At 51.6% G+C, this 16,258-nt stretch overlaps 6 protein-coding genes across 6 annotated transcripts; 4 read left to right on the top strand and 2 right to left on the bottom strand.

The window, feature by feature from the left end:
- Positions 1-514: 514 nt before the first annotated feature.
- Positions 515-2,854, top strand: BP01DRAFT_355381 (TPR domain-containing protein). Its single transcript, XM_025574671.1, has one exon. It carries the CDS (start codon positions 844-846, stop codon positions 2,548-2,550), a length of 1,707 nt encoding a protein of 568 aa, XP_025432958.1. The 5' UTR covers positions 515-843; the 3' UTR covers positions 2,551-2,854.
- A 246-nt stretch (positions 2,855-3,100) lies between these two features.
- Positions 3,101-4,483, top strand: BP01DRAFT_390630 (uncharacterized protein). The gene has a single exon (XM_025578015.1). The coding sequence runs from the start codon at positions 3,288-3,290 to the stop codon at positions 4,350-4,352; it is 1,065 nt and encodes a 354-aa protein (XP_025432957.1). The 5' UTR covers positions 3,101-3,287; the 3' UTR covers positions 4,353-4,483.
- Positions 4,484-5,115: 632 nt separating this feature from the next.
- Positions 5,116-7,457, bottom strand: BP01DRAFT_372824 (Zn(II)2Cys6 transcription factor domain-containing protein; the record flags this gene model as incomplete). Its single annotated transcript, XM_025576758.1, has 5 exons — positions 5,116-6,025; positions 6,083-6,553; positions 6,600-7,135; positions 7,180-7,353; positions 7,401-7,457. The coding sequence occupies 5 exons, from the start codon at positions 7,455-7,457 to the stop codon at positions 5,116-5,118; spliced, it is 2,148 nt and encodes a 715-aa protein (XP_025432956.1).
- Positions 7,458-8,380: 923 nt separating this feature from the next.
- On the top strand, positions 8,381-9,460 carry BP01DRAFT_241653 (uncharacterized protein). The gene is made up of 2 exons (XM_025571273.1): positions 8,381-9,160; positions 9,353-9,460. The coding sequence occupies exon 1, from the start codon at positions 8,667-8,669 to the stop codon at positions 9,138-9,140; it is 474 nt and encodes a 157-aa protein (XP_025432955.1). The 5' UTR covers positions 8,381-8,666; the 3' UTR covers positions 9,141-9,160; positions 9,353-9,460.
- Positions 9,343-11,973, top strand: BP01DRAFT_292739 (glycoside hydrolase family 92 protein; the record flags this gene model as incomplete). The annotated part of the gene is made up of 6 exons (XM_025571703.1): positions 9,343-9,493; positions 9,544-9,576; positions 9,636-9,745; positions 9,793-10,616; positions 10,667-11,350; positions 11,400-11,973. The coding sequence occupies 6 exons, from the start codon at positions 9,343-9,345 to the stop codon at positions 11,971-11,973; spliced, it is 2,376 nt and encodes a 791-aa protein (XP_025432954.1).
- A 2,102-nt stretch (positions 11,974-14,075) lies between these two features.
- Positions 14,076-15,912, bottom strand: BP01DRAFT_372822 (extracellular dihydrogeodin oxidase/laccase; the record flags this gene model as incomplete). The annotated part of the gene is made up of 2 exons (XM_025576757.1): positions 14,076-14,440; positions 14,499-15,912. The coding sequence occupies 2 exons, from the start codon at positions 15,910-15,912 to the stop codon at positions 14,076-14,078; spliced, it is 1,779 nt and encodes a 592-aa protein (XP_025432953.1).
- Between the last annotated feature and the right edge of the window lie 346 nt (positions 15,913-16,258).

Here is a 16,258-nt window from a genome sequence, read left to right as displayed (position 1 = left end):
TATCAAATTCTTAGAAATCCTTAGGGAATCAGCAGATTTGGCGACACCAATTTCCCCAAAGAGCATGCTCTTCAAGCTATTGTCTGGTGTCTTCGCGGAATAGTGCGCTCGCCAAGACAACGCGGAGGATCTTGGCGGGAGCAGGCCAGCATAGACGATATGATGACTGCAGGTTGCATGGTCTTTGCCATTATGATTTGATCTGATCCAGAGCTCCAGAGGTCGAGAAGCAAATTTGGTGTAGAGTTGGGCCGTGCCAGCTGGGGCTGACTGCGTTGACAGCGAGTGAGTGCAACAAGCGAGGAAGGAAAAGGCCGAGTTGAGGCCAGACCCAGGCTTCCCATCCCTGTCACTTTATTCATTCAGCTTCAGCTCCTCCCTCGTATTTGCTGCTGCACAATTCATTCTATGCTACTCGGCTAAAATTACCTGCTTTCTCTGCTCTTCCATTTCCCGCTTACAGATGCTTATGCCTGCCTTCATTCACTCAGTATTCCACTCCGGTATACTGCATATCTCAGCAAGTTATAGAAGGTTGTTTCTGCAGCGGGAATCTCTTTCGGAGGGTTCATCTTAATTCTCTCGGATACCCACCGATCGCATCCACCATAAATACGGAGTCATCCACCATTTCTTTGTTTTGGTCCCATCCGCCCGCCGTGTCTTGATGTCACGGATCACAAGATGACGGCTCGATGACTAACAGTTCTTATAACTGGCTGGCTGCCAGTTATAACTTAGTAGTATAACTAAGGTAGACAACCATGATCTTCTTTTCGCGCTGAGATCGTTCAGGCATACCTCTTGAGCTAAATTAGCAACATGTGAAATCCTCAAATGAAAATGGCCCAGTATCTCAACAGGCAGGTTGTCGTCATTTCCGCTGATACCCCCTACTATGATCTCGGATCCTTCCACCGATCAGTTACTACCACCAACAGGGATGCTCAAGTCTGGTTCGACCGTGGTCTTACCTGGTGCTATGCCTTCAACCATGAGCAGGCGGCCGAATGCTTCAACCAAGCGATCGTGCACGACCCAAAATGTGCTATGGCATACTGGGGACTAGCCTTTGCGCTTGGGCCAAACTATAACATGTCGTGGGAGGCCTTCCCGCCCCAGGCACTGGATGTGGTTGTGGGGCGTACGCACTCTGCGCTCACGCAGGCTCTGGAGAACAGCCAAGCGGCCTCGCCGGTCGAGCAGGGTCTCATTAGAGCACTTCAAGCCCGCTTTCCCCAAAAGCATGCACCAAAGGAACCCCAAGAGCTGCAGTTATGGAGCAGAGCCTACGCGGAGGCAATGCGGGTGGTTTATGAAAAGTTCCCAGGCGACTTGGATGTCACCGCACTCTACGCCGACAGCCTCATCAACCTCACTCCGTGGCGGCTCTGGGACTTGAACACCGGACATCCGACGCCGGGGTCGTGTACGTTGGAGGCTAAAGATGTCCTCCACCGCGCTCTGGCGGAAGATGGCGGCTACGCACACCCGGGCTTGCTGCATGTGTACATCCACCTCATGGAGATGTCCAGTCAGCCGGAGGCGGTCTTGCAGATCGCTGACCGTCTCCGTGGATTGGTGCCTGACTCGGGCCATCTTCATCATATGCCTACTCACATCGACATCCTCTGCGGGGACTATCAGCGAGCCATCATGTCGAACTCCGACGCGGTGCGTGCGGACGAGAAACATCTTGCGCTGTCTCGACCCCAGGGCATCTATACGATGTACAGGTCGCACAACTACCACTTTTTGATCTATGCAGCCATGCTTGCAGGGCAGTTCAAGGTCGCGTTAGACACTGCGCTCAAGCTGGAGAAATCACTTTCTGAGGAGATATTACGCATCGCCCATCCCCCTATGGCCATGTTTCTCGAGTCTTTTGTGCCAATGCGCGTGCATGTTCTGATCCGCTTCGGGCGGTGGCGAGATATCCTCGAAATCAACCTTCCAGATGACCGAGACCTGTACTGCGTGACGACCGCAGTGATACATTATGGTAAAGCTGTTGCGCATGCTGCTCTGGGCGAGGTCCACAGGGCCAGCCAGGAGCAGGAATTGTTCCGTGAAGCCTTTCGACGAATCCCACCATCGCGCACCTTGCACAACAACACTTGTCTGGACATTCTAGCTATCGCGCAGGCCATGCTTGATGGAGAGCTCGAATACCGCCGCGGCAACATCCCTCAGGCGTTCCAACATCTGACTCATGCCACCCAACTGTATGATAAGCTTCCCTACGACGAGCCGTGGGGATGGATGCAGCCTATCCGACATGTCCATGGTGCCTTGCTGCTGGAGCAGGGGCTTGTGGAAGAGGCAGCAGACGTCTACGCTGCGGATCTGGGGGTGGACGACTATCTACCGCGTGCCAAACAGCACCCGAACAATGTGTGGTCGTTGCATGGGTATCATGAGTGCCTTGTGAGATTGGGCCGTGGACCCGAGGCGCGCATTCTTGGCTTGCAGCTTAGGATGGCATTGGCCCGGGCGGATGTCCCGATCAAATCGTCTTGTTTTTGTCGTCTCGGTGCTGGACACAAGTAGGGATGATGCTTGGGGCTATGTTGTTGCCGATTCAGTTGGCCTTACTTACTGTTTCGAGGGAGCTGTCTTTACTCGAGACTGTGACAGTGACTGTTGCTGCCAATGAGGCTATATTTAATGCATTTCCTATGGACAACTAGGACATGAATTTTCCAGACCAGGTTTTGGATTAGTGGGTTTCAGGCACAAATTCTGCATCCATGCCTTTCCGGAGTTGACTGTAATTGCTCAACCTGCGCGGGCCGTAAGCAAAGGAGATCCATAACTTCTCATACCGTAGCATTGTATCATAGAACAGAGTCTACTGCTTCCACAGCTAATGCAATGGTAGAGTTTTTTTTTCTGCTTAAAGTAATCCTAGAACCATAAAATAGACCCAGTCACTCGCATTGTGATAAGTTGTAGACGGCCACCTGAATTACCTAGGTAGAAACTTCATCCGGCGACGAACAACATCCGCCCACGTGACCCGTCTATCATCACGTGAATATCCCCAACTTCCCCCCCCCCCCCCCCGCGCCCAGCTGTACTCTAGCTTCACCTTAGTTAGCAGCTCTAGCTTAAAGCTCACAAACACCAAAGACCAACCACAAACCTCCAAACCAACTCAAAACTCAAGTCACACACTAGCCATCCCCCCCAACAACCACCTAAAACACTACAACCACCCCACATGCCTCAATAACCCACTAGTACCACCAAAACCACCAAACCACACCAACCCGAAGCAAACCAAAATGAACACCCAAACCCAAACCGCCCTCCGCACCCTCGAATCGACCCTCCACACCCTCCTGACCACCCTGACCATCTCACCCACCGCCTCCGGCGCCCCGACCGCCGCTCTGAACCTCCTCGCCGCCGACGACGCCCTCACCGCGACGATCGAGACGTTGCGCGTGCACCAAGCGAACTACGCGCGGATTCTGGCCTTGCGGGCTGAGGCCCAGGCCCTGGAGGAGAAGGTTAAAGGGGTTGTGCGCGAGGTGGTAAGGTTTGAGGAAGTGATTGGGGGGGTTATCGGGGATTCGGATTCGGATTCGGATTCCGAGTTCGAAGATGATTTTGAGGATGATTCGGAGGGGGAGGGTGATGTTGATTTTGCGATGAGGGATGAAGACACATATGCGGCTACGGAGCATAGACGCACGAAGAAACTGCGGGGTGTCAAGGAGGTGGATTATAAGTTACTGCTGGATTTCGCGAGGCGCATCAGCAAGTATAATCACCAGGCGGCGGCGGATGCGGCTGCAGGGGTGGAGGAGAGGATTGCCGCTGCGCGCCGGGCGTCGGCGAATGCTGCTGCTGCTGCTGCTGCTGCTGGGACAGACACAAAAGATGCGGAGATGGGGGGTATGACGGGGGCGGAGGGAGGGGCGAATGGGGATTCGGACCAGGTACCCGTGGCGGAGGTCACCAAGGGGGCGACCTCGTGGTTGGATGAGAGTGCGCAGTTGACGAGGCAGGTGTACATGTTGCCTTATCCGATGGAGGATCGCATTCGTATGGGGTTGATGGGCCAGATTCAGTTGGCGGCGGCGGAGGGGAGACCGGGGTTTGAGGTGGAGGGAGAGGTGGAGAGGTTGATTCGCGAGGCGGAGGGGCTGGGCGTGGCGGATCCTGTGGCGGCGCCGGCGGTGGAGGTGGCAGAGCAGGCGAGACATGCAGATGAGGCTGCTCGGGCGGCGGCGTTGGCTGGGTCGACAGCTACAAGTGGTGGTGCTAGAGCTGCTGCACCGCCGCCGAAGCCCAAGGCTACGTTAGATTTGGATCTGTATGATCCGGATGAGGACGATGAATGAGGTTGAGCTGTGAGATATAAAGGAAGATTGATAGTGACAGCTGGACTGTCATGGTATGGTTTACATTCAACGAATCTAATGCTAGTGAATCTAGTCTGTCTGGCTATGCACAGACGACTTCTGCCATTGACATCCTGTATCATCTTCTCAAAACAGAATAACCCGGCCAGACACAGCGGACTCTTGTTAGAGTTATTTCACCTGTCAAGGGCGGCACGGGCCTTATTGCTCAAACAAGAGTGATAGCATCCTTGCTCGTCGTTCATCACGAGAAATCGAACATGAATCGCACTGGCCGCCTTTGGCCGTTGGTGGGTACCATCTCAACTGGCGGTGTATCAATTATCCATCAGTGCTTTTTGTTACGTGCATGAGAATCATCGATGAAATTCTCCGATGTGCCAGATCAACGGAGATATAACTTTCATTGGTGAGTCGAATAGCCGAATAGCCGAATAGCCGTACCTACACTGCTTGAAGCAGCAACCATTCGTCACTGCAGAAGGAGATCCCATGCACAAATATCGAGGTGCCAATCCGTGACGCAAACACGAAATTGACCGTGTTCTTCGCATATAGGACGGAGCTTGGACCGCGTATTTCTGCCACAAGGGCTTGACCCCTTACGTAAGCTCTCCAGGTTGAGAATTGAGAGGAAAGAAAGTCGTTTCCCACGGGATGAATCAAGGTCCACCCCATTGATTCAATCGAAAAAGGCTCTTTGTCCTCGAAAATTCATTGTAGCGCATGTCCCGACGTACGGTTATTGGTGATTCCACAATGTCTGCAGCGCCTTGATCTTCGAGTCCGTCTCCCATCCTAGATCTGCCTCAATGCCGCGAAGCAAATCCACCACAATCTGCTGTTCCTCCAGGGCTTCCTGGAATTGGCCGACAGCAAACAGCAACGGTGCCATGTACACCCGAGCACAGGTCTGCGGTCGGGCCAGTGCAATCCCGATTATCTCCTTGCATCGGTAATCGACCTCCTTGGTCAGCTCACGATACCCCTGCACGCGGTCGAATGCGGTGCTCGGAGCAGTGAGCGCGTCTGCTGGACGGTTTAACGACAACGCGAGCCGGCCAAAATGACACATTTGCATCGCAAAAGCATAGGATGGCAGAGAGTAGTAAACCTCGGGAAAAGGGACAGGAGTTGCCCCAGGCATGGCTGCCAGATTCCGCGGTTTATCAAGGCGAACGCAAGGACGAAATGACTCTGGAAGTCTTTCGACCCATGCTTGATACTCAAAAGAGAGGTCTAACCATGTGGATGTTGTAGGGTACGGCGACGAAGCTCCCGAGCCTTCTACCGACGGTGAGCGAATCAATTGCTGCAAGAACGACTTTTTCGACTCGGCCATGAAGTTCACGACTTTGCATGACAGCCTTGCGAGAGAATGAAAGGAGAGATCCTCTGGGAGAGAGAAGGTGTTACGAATAGACCCGATATTGCCTTCATCATCGAGAGGTATGCCGGCATATCTCCAGAGCTTGAAATTGTTGGGATCGAGGTGCGTCTGCATGCGGTTGAGATATGAAGTCAAGTAGTCCTGCCGAACGACATTCCAGAAGGCCGCGATAACCCCAGGCGGAAAGCTTGTCGGTGCTGGTGTCATGTCATCAAACAAGCGAACAATTGTTTCGAACAGAGGCTTGACACCAGAAAGATGCCTAGTTCGCACGTTAGCTCGCCGTGAGCGAAGACGTTGCTACTGGGAATTGACTCACGAATGCCAATTTTCTGCCGGCTCATCCATAGACTTGTACAGGTTGAGAATAGTCGACACAGCGAGAGAGTTTTCTAGTCTCTTTCCAAGCACGGTTTGTGTTTCCGAGTCGGATGGGGCTTTCTTGTATTGGCGACGCAGCCAGTCGTTTATCGTCTCGAAAGGCGATTTCAGGACAGCAGAGCTAGAGACCGCTGTATAGGACTCTGATAACGCTGTATTCAGTCGCTGACCAGCCAAGTAGCAATACGTGGTGGCTTTGTGTAGCCACTCTGCGTCCGAAACATCAGAGTACGTTTCCATCATCGCGGGAGTCGTAAATAATCCGGTGTTTTCAGTGATTTTTACCCCCTTCATTCTGCCGAGATGCTTTGCAGCCAGAGCGGTGATGGAGTATCGAAGAGCTACATCATCTTTGGCTCGTAGCGGCACATGAGTAGCGAAGAACTTACGAGGATCAGAAAGATCCAACCTGTGACGAATTAGCGAGTAGTCAGCACACAGGAGGGAGCACGGACCATGGTGCCAATGCCTCCACATAGTATCGTACTAAGAATGATTCTTCGTATCCAGAGTCACTTATCAGATCGGAATACATGTCTTGGATGCTTTCGTTTTCGTCTGCTTGGGATGGGCTCTGGGGTGAAGTATGCTCGGTGTGCGATGATTCTTGTCTTCGTCGAGGAGTCATCGCAGCACTGCCATAAGCTAGATCATTGAAAGGTTGTTTGGGGGTGCTTGAGCTTCGGACATCATTCCATGGGGGGCCAATGAAAGGGTCCGGTCTTACAATGCCGGCCGGATCGATATCTTGACTGAACCCGTCCGGCGTTGGGATGATGGAACGCGCTTGCATGCTTGCACCTGGAGAACTTGACTGCAACGAGTCCCCTGCTGGAGAGTTTGATACAAGCTGATGGATGCCAAGAGTTGAGCCTGGTGCAGGCACTGTTGTTGCAGATTGAACCCGACTTGGTCCTGGCATTGCCCGCCCGGCTGCATCGGGATTGGTGCCCAAAGGATTACGCGGAAGCGTCTGCTTTGATGTAAGTGCCTAAAGTTCATACTCAAGCCGATAATAGTTCTATTCTGACTTACGTTCCCTAATGTGTTAGCAGGGTTGTGATGACGGTTGACTTGCTCGCCATGATAAGGGGCATACCGGCGCCTCACAGCGGCACCCTGATCGATGAATTTGCAAGTTTGGACATAACCCGGACAGTCCACGGCAGCATTGATGCATCGCTGACACTGAGGACGTGCTTCATCGCACTGAGCGAATTAACAAGCAGTTCAGTTGCGGCAATAATTCGACCAACCTTCAGGTGTCTTTTCTTGCACCGCTCACACGCCTTGTTTGACGGGACCCCAGGCATCGCGTTTGCTGAGCAGAGCAACTCGAGAGGACGCAACTATCGCGGTATTGTTGAGACGATTTACATCGCATTGCAGCAACCAGATGACATGGTGCGTTTAAATGAATGGTTGTGGAGCTGGTTGATAAGGATAAGGAAGATGGAGGGAGATCCCAAAGCTTGGCAATCAGCCCGGCAATCCCTGTTGCCCATTCAGGTATGTTTGTCCGCCCAGACGGAATAGAGTTAATCCGCTGCTGTCTTGCTCTACAAACTTAGGACTTACGCAGCAACATTGGCTAGACCTGATCGTGGAGATAGATTGTCAATGACTGCCTCGTATTATTCTCGTCTACTTTGTTTCTCAAAATCATTACAGGAACCAGGTTCAAGCAAACGAGTTGGTTGTCTCCGTCCAAGCTCCACTCCCTGCATCTCTCCGGCCTGGGTTCGACTAGATGTGGTAGGCCTCTCAGCACCCTCAGAACATGACACCAATCTCCAACGTATAGTGTCTTCCAACCATATCAAAACGACGCAGGGTTTGCATTGCTAGCTTGGTGAAGCTTACTGGAACAGGAGCAGGGACCGTAAGTGCATTCCATGCAAGTATGTCCAACTCAAGCGAAGTATTTACGGCAGCGATATGAGACCATCCGCGTTTTGCTGTGAATGGCTTCTGAAACCCCCCACCCTGACCGCCTTGCTCAGTTTCCCCTTCCATCTTCATCCACCTTCAGGCTATGACTACACCCATTAAAAAGATCAATTTCCTGTGGAAAGTTGAACGACATTTCTACGTTGCTACACACTGAATAGCTTACACACCCTGGATATCAACTTTTTCTCCGTGCAAGTAGAAAATTGATGATATAACGTGTTACTCCATATCAAGTCAGCCGACGCATCGTCCCCGCCCACAAGCGGTGCGGAGTATCACAAGAGCCGATCAAGTGTGCCCTCTAAAATTACTGAAAGAGCGTTGATCAACACTTGCAGGGGAGTAATCATGGTAGAAGCCTTGCAACTCTTCGTCATGTTCCGGGTTCCTTTACAGATTGCGGCTACTTGCCAACATGTTGCATCAAGCATTGCAGATCGTACGGTAAATCGGCATTGATTTCACATGCGCTTGGTACTTTCGATGGCTCGCTTGCCCACTCCTCAACGCGTGAAATACTACCTGTCACCACTGACTTTGAAGATGATGGCGAAGCTTCAAGTTGACTCATGTTCGAGTTAAGCTTATATGGACGGAGCTCGGTATGCGGCACAGACCAGCAACGGCGGGAGCAGATCCTTGAATCACGGAGCCGATTTTCTTTTAGAACACCTCGGCCACTTGAGGTCACTGAGTCAGATGATAGCAGAGATATCCGCGAATTATTGTCTGTCACAATGACCCAAGACCTGACCAAGGGTCATGAGATGTTTACAGCAGACTTAGGCTTGGACCTAACAAGGGATGAGCAACCGATCAGAAACAATCCTCAACGCAGAGGGAGAACGCACAGGGCAAGGCATAACCTCCGCCCTTCGAAATTTGGAGACGATCATCCCTTGCAGAACCTGCCAGCGTGTTGTTGCGGTTGTGTTACATGCAGTAGCTTGATCAAGGTTACATGGCCGGAACTTATATACCAACTGGCGCAACCAATTCATGATATGACCAGGGTGATTGACAAGTTTGGCAGATTTGCCTAAATGCTAGACCATAGCGAAATGTAAGTATAGCTAGCCGTTGATTTATCGCATTGATGAATGTCATGGTTTTAAGAACAGTGCTTGCCCCCGCATTTGTGCCATGGACCCTTGGTTGTTGTGGAATGTTTTTAATTCCTTAAATTCCAATTTACTCGCACAATCCTCAATCTGCTTGAGTTGATTCTGATGATCTTGTCTCGAAATGGCACCAGCTTCTTTGGCAGGGCTTTTTGGAGCTTTAGGGTTGACAGCTTTAGCATCTGCTTCCGTGACAAAAAGAGGTCTCGACAATTCTAGCAAAGACCATGATATACTTGACTTTGTCGACCCACTTATCGGAACTTCCAATGGAGGTTAGTTCTCCAAATGAGTGACAAGATGCGCAAGTTGACAATGTATCCAGGTCATTCATTTGCGGGCGCAACTTTGCCTTTTGGTACGTATCGACCTAACCAGTTCAGCCCCAGCCTCGCCTCTTCAGCTGACTCTGTTCAGGCATGGCAAAAGCAGTGGCAGATACTCTCGGGGAGAACCAGGCCGGGTTTGCCTATGATACGCAATATGTCTCCGGATTCTCTCACATGCATGACTCTGGGACTGGTGGTGTAGGTTTCCATTGCCGCTGGTTGAGCTCCTCCTTAACAACCGACAGTCTCCATCTCTGGGCAATTTTCCCCTTTTCGTACATCCAAGCTGCCCCAGCGACGATCTAGACCAATGCACCTGGCAGCAATCAGCGCGAGCCAGTGCATGGTCGTCGCCCCAAGCTCGCCCAGGGTATTTCTCAATCTCATTAGCTAACGGCGTTCTCGCTGAGATGACCGTTACGAACCGTTCCGCGCTCTATCGTTTCACTTTTGGGAATGTGACCAGCGAGAAACTCAGCCCTATTGTCCTAGTCGACCTCATGGATCTTCCCCAGTCGCGCACTAACGGTACAGCATCAGTGGATCCGTCAACTGGCAGATTGACTGGGAATGGCACATTTAGCCCTAGCTTCGGCATCGGGACCTATGATCTACACTTCTGCGTAGACTTCAGAGGCGCTCAAGTCCGGGATACTGGTGTCTGGCAGAACAACCGGGCTGGTACGAACCAGACAGATTTAGTGCTGACTTACGATGGTAGCAATTCTGCATCGACCCTTAGTGGAGGTACATTCACCAGATTCAATGCTCCGACGGCAAATGACACGCTTATGGCCAGGGTCGGGGTAAGTTTCATCAGTGTTAACCAGGCATGTTCCAATGCAGAGAACGAACAGCCTGAATTCGACTTTCCTGGCACTGTGCAAACAGCAGAGAATGCATGGAGGGATAAACTGAGCGCAATCAGTGTTGATGCAGAAGGAACTTCGGACGACCTGCAGAAGGTGTTTTGGAGTGGCATCTATCGCGCAATGATTAGTCCACAGGATTACACGGGGGAGAACCCACTTTGGCAGAGCGATGAGCCGTACTATGACAGCTACTACTGGTAGGTGTGACAGTACATTGGCTTGATTAGTATCATAACGATTCAAATAGTATCTGGGACTCCTACCGCGGCGTGCACCAGTTGCTGACCCTGGCGGATCCTCTGTCGGAGTCTCTCATGATCCGAAGTCTCATTGACATTTACCGTCACGAGGGATATCTTCCCGACTGCCGCATGTCACTGTGCAAAGGCTACACCCAGGGAGGCTCCAATGCAGACGTGCTCTTGGCTGAGGCTCTCTTAAAGAACGTGAGTGACATCGATTGGGCGACGGCTTATGAAGCCGTGGTGAAAGATGCCGAGGTCGAGCCATCGAACTGGAATGTCGAGGGCCGAGGGGGCCTGGAGAGTTGGAAAACACTGAATTTCATCCCCACAGATGACTACGATCCGTACGGTGTAGGCTTGCACACTCGCAGCATCTCACGAACGGTCGAGTACGCCTACGATGATTACTGCATTGCCGAGATGGCACGCATCCTAGGCCACGAGAGCGACAACGAGAAATATACCCAGCGCGCCAAGAATTGGCAGAACATGTTCAGAGACGACCAGCAGTCAACCATCAGCGGAGTAGACACAGGCTTCACCGGCTTTCTCCAGCCTCGTTACCCGAACGGAACATGGGGCTATCAGGACCCGATCTTCTGTAGCCCACTGTTGAACTTTGATTCGTGCTATCTTAACGCCAATGGCCATGAAACCTACGAGGGCAGTGCTTGGCTTTATTCATTGTGAGTACGCCTAATGCGGTAGATTGGGCCCGAGCTGATCTCTCGCTAGTTACGTGCCGCAAGACATGGCCTCGTTGATCACCCGTCTCGGAGGCCGCGAGACGTTCGTTTCCCGGCTGACGTACTTGCACAACTCCGGCCTTCTTTACGTCGGCGACGAGCAAGCCTTTCTGACCGTGCATCAATTCCACTACGCTGGCCGTCCCGGACTTTCCACCAAACAGGCTCACGCCTACATTCCGTCCCAATTCAACACCTCCGTCTCTGGCATCCCCGGCAACGACGACGGAGGCGCTATGGGTGCGTTCGCAGCGTTGAGCATGATGGGACTTTTCCCCGTCCACGGACAAGATGTATATCTGATTAACCCGCCATTCTTCAAAGAGGTGAGCATTCTGAACAAGGCCACGGGCAAGACCGCAATAGTCCGGAACACCAACTTCGATCCGACGTATCAGTCCATCTACATTCAAAATGCCACTCGAGATGGACACCCATGGACCAAGAATTGGATCGGCCATGACTTTTTCCGGGAGGGTGGTGTCCTTGAGCTTGTGCTGGGGCCTGAGGAGAGTGCTTGGGGGGCTCGTGAGGAGGATGTTCCTCCGAGTATGAGTGGTTGATGCTGTCATTAGTAGTGATGATATGTCTAGTGTCTAGTTGAAATCGCTCTGCTCCGGCCAGTACATAGATGGCTTTTCTACGTAGCCGGGATCTTCATTGCTGCACGCACGTATTGCCTCAATTACTGGTCTACTTAGTGGTTCGTCTAGTTGATTAGTCGAACTTTCTTCGACTATGGTTATCACTTTGAAGGGCTTGCTCGAGGAAGATGCAAAGAAGACATGCGTCCCCTAAGAGAGGCCTCCGTCTCTCACCCCTCGTATCTGAATCATGAATATTGCTACGAAGATGTGTTTGCTGACTCCAGTGTCCTACGGAAAAATCAGGAGTATTATACACGCATCAGTAAGATACCACGCATCCACCCCTTAATAACATATACCCCAGTTAATCTCCGATTCAATGTTATGACAGTAGGTAACCTCGAGAATAAAACATGAAGATCAATCCCCGAGACTGGAAAGGAGAAGATGCCGACTCCAGCAGCAGCAGCAGGTGTATTTCTGGTACTTGACCTGTCTCTCATTTCCGCTTCCTAAATCTAACACAGCACGAGGTATACTACAAGCCAAGCGAAAATAAGTTTCCGTAGGAGACATACATACAAGGTAAAGAGACATACGAACCATAAGTAACAAGAACGCACACAAAGAAATCAAACCTTTCATTGCGCCAAACGCAATCACGCACCTACCTGGGACCACCCTAAGATCCATTCAGACCTAAATTCCCGGTGCTGAGATTGTCACCACCAGATACTTTATCCCCCCTCCCCAGCAAATTGATAATAGTACAGTTAAGTACCATGTACTAGATAAGCCCGCGTAGGTTGCAATAAGCTCTTTACCTACAGCAGTAGATCACCCACGGTAAATCCCTTCCAGCCACCCACGTCCCCATAAACTCAATCCCCGGGAGGATCGACACGACAACCCCAACACCTCAGACGCCTACTACCCTTAATAGGGACACTAGACACTCACACTGGAGACGAGACACTAGACACAAGACCGCGTGGCCCGCTGCAAGGGGTTCAACTCCATACGAGACCCTGCTGCTAGACATAGTTAGGGGCTTACGGCGCGGCGCAGTAGGTGGACGCGTGGCCCCCGATGCAGGAACATGGAATCCTACTGGCCCTCTCAGCGATCTGGCAGGAGAAACCATAGGAATTGGCCAAGACTGGGGGTTAGGCAGCGATGATAACTTTATTTTGACCTCCGTGGGCGGGTTTGTTTCTTTCTGGGATGTAGGGGGGATGGGTGGTATCGTATGGTACCTTGCCTCGCTTTCTTTTACTATATTGAGGGATATTTAGGAGCACTTTTTCTGTAGTACCTGTTGCTGCTACCGGTGCAAAGGGGTGGTTGTATGGAGAAGACTCGGGGGAGGTACAGATTGTCGTCTGCGGTGGTTTGGGGGGGAAGATTTGATACATCAATCAATTCTGGAGGGTGAGCTGCTCCCCACAGAATGGTTCGGGGAAGTAGAGGTGGAATGATCAACTAGGCATCTCTTTTGAGCGGGGATGTCTTCGTGGCTTCACGTTTCGTGGGGGGGGGGGGGTTGAGGTCGAAATAGCTTTTTCATATCACTTCATCCAGATGAGTTATCTGCAGACGCTTACCTGGTGGATATACCGCTAGAAAGAATGCTATGCCAGCAGAGTGAGCACGACTGGTGGTATCTTCCGCTGCATGCCGTGGAAGAAGCTGCTTCGCTGTTGTTTTGCTTGAGCATATTCGGCTTGAAATGAGGATCTGTGTGACGTGCACGCCTTAAATACACCCCCATCGGACTACTCGGGTGATCCAACAGCAATGAGAGAAGATAATCGTAATATTTCATCATTGCACGCTATGCAAGTAACCTAATACAGGTTGAAGAGAACAAATCGTCTTTGCAAAGAACACCCTTCGACAAAGTTCTTCACGCTCATCCCCGTAATTCCTCCCGAATGTAAACCCATCATGCAGCCAGACATTAAGACATTAAAAACGTTATATGCTCAATCCCTTCCTTGAACTCGTTACTGAATCATCAGTCATCAAACAATGCAGTAAGGTCGTAAATAGACATTAACTCAGCGATACCAACCATATTAGACCCCAGACTCGTAAGGCCCGTGATCCCCGCGGTGCTGATAGCCGTAGGGGTTCGTCTCCGCCCACTCGTTCCAAGCATTACACGTCTCTTCTAGGACATCTCGGTCCAGAAACTCCTTGAACTCACTCTGTCGCTCGATAATCTGCTGCGCGAAGCCTTCCGCCGCGTGGAAGCCAATGTGGCAGTGAAGCAGCCACGCGCCGGGGTTATCAGCCGGGAAAGCAATGACCACGTAGCCACCCTTGCCGCTTACTGCGGGGAGATTGAGGGTGTCGCGGCGCGTGGGGTTCTCTGTTTGCAGTTTCACGGTGGAAGGGTCGTAGGTACCAAGGCCCTGAGCTAGGATGTAAAAGTCGTGACCTGATAGATAGGCTATCATTAGTTCCACCTTCCTCAAAACATGATACGAGAACCTTACCGTGTAGGTGGATAGGATGAACCGCCGGAAGAACCTCCTGAATTATAATCACGGTCCATTGATTCGCAACGCTCGCCTGAATCACCCCCTGGCCCGGCTCCCAGCTGGACTTCTTTGGGGCCTCGGATGTTTGCAGTAGCGTTGGGTCACTCCAAGACGTATTGAAGATCTCGCCACCCATATTCCAGAGATAGATGGGTGGCTTGCCGACGCCGCTAAATCCGACAGCAGAATTCACCGTGTTCGCCTCGCCGAGGTCTGCATTCAAAGCGAGCTTCGGAACAAGGGTCGACGTCGGAAAGTCCTGACAGTCAACGTCGCCGCCATAATCCCACTTGGTCGAGCTTGGGTCCGAGTTGGGGTCGGACCCTTGGTAGCGCAGAATACCTTTGATGTTATCGGCCGCGGTGTTGTTACTGCAGTACGACTGCGGCATCGCCCGAATCCAATAGTTATCCGGTTTCTGGTTCGCAGTCACGATGATATCGTAACGCTGACCCATTCCAATCGGGACGTAATTCGTCTTGAATGGCACAATGGGGACCAAGTCAGCCGCAATAACGGTGAGATCATGATTGTCGATCGAGAACTTGAACTGTGTGTGCATGGCGTTACCTATAAGGCGAATCCGATACCTTTGACCGGGAACGAAAGTGGTCTGGAACCTTTGGCCGACGGTAGGCCCGGTCTTAGGAGCCCAAACGTTTGTTCCATTCAAAAGGCCCGTCGTCATGGTAGGTATTTTGCCACTGTTGAGGTCATCTTGATAATAGCTATAATAGGTCTCATGAAGCCAATCACCCAGAAAGAGGACGCCCAGGTCGTGGTCATAGTCAGCCGTTGCAGGACCATGGATCACGATCCCTCCAAAGACACCCTCCCAAGCTTGAAGAGAAAAGTGCGAATGGTACCAGCTTGAACCGTACTGCTCCGCTTTCCATACATAAGTGTAGCTGGCCCCTGGCGGTACAGGGCATTGGGTCAAAGCCGTCACTCCATCCATCTGGTTGTTGTTCAGCTGTCGGATGCCATGGAAGTGAATGGAAGTGCCATTGTTCTGCATGCGATTTGTGACATGCACCTTTACCGTGTCTCCCCAATTGGCCTCAATGGTGGGCCCTGGGAATTGACCATTGACAAGAAGCACCTGGCGCTCGACCCCATCAGGTGCGCGAGTGGTATTGATGATGTCGAAGAAATACTCCCGAACGACGCCCGTATCTGGGGCGCTCGTGTAGTAGTTTGTGTTGATATCGAACCCTTTCCAAGGCACCTGAGAGTTCTGTAACGACTGACTCTGATTTGTGGCCCTTGTCTCAAGTTTGGACGTCTGTCTGGGTGGGAAAGTATTATGCGCGATTGGACTGCCCAAGGCCAGTGAGGCCAGGAGCCATACAAGTAAAAGAAAATGCATTGATACAATAACGAAGGGATTGGGGACGAGAACCACAAATGAACAAAGGGATTAATGCCTTTCCTGACATGGTTCCTGTCCCTGGGCCCACAGCTTTATACCAGCACCCATCGAGCTGGTTATAGTAAAAGTGAGCCTTGTCCTGTTCAGACTTTCATTAGTCTTCGTGTTGCCTACTCTATCTCCGTGGGCCAGTCATCCGCACTGTCTCGAAGCCTGACTTGCAGGGCTCGAGGACTTCCATGCAGTACCGGCCTTGACAGGTCTTCCCGACCCATAGTTCATACTCGGATCTAAAGTGGCCCTAATGCAAGCAATCCTCCAACTGTACGGATCTCTACCCAGT

The sequence above is a fragment of the Aspergillus saccharolyticus genome, assembly GCF_003184585.1.
Source record: "Aspergillus saccharolyticus JOP 1030-1 unplaced genomic scaffold BP01scaffold_9, whole genome shotgun sequence".
NCBI classification, from domain to species: Eukaryota; Fungi; Ascomycota; class Eurotiomycetes; order Eurotiales; family Aspergillaceae; genus Aspergillus; species Aspergillus saccharolyticus.
The sequence above is the reverse complement of the archived record's forward strand: the minus strand, read 5'-3'. Positions and strand labels throughout refer to the sequence as shown.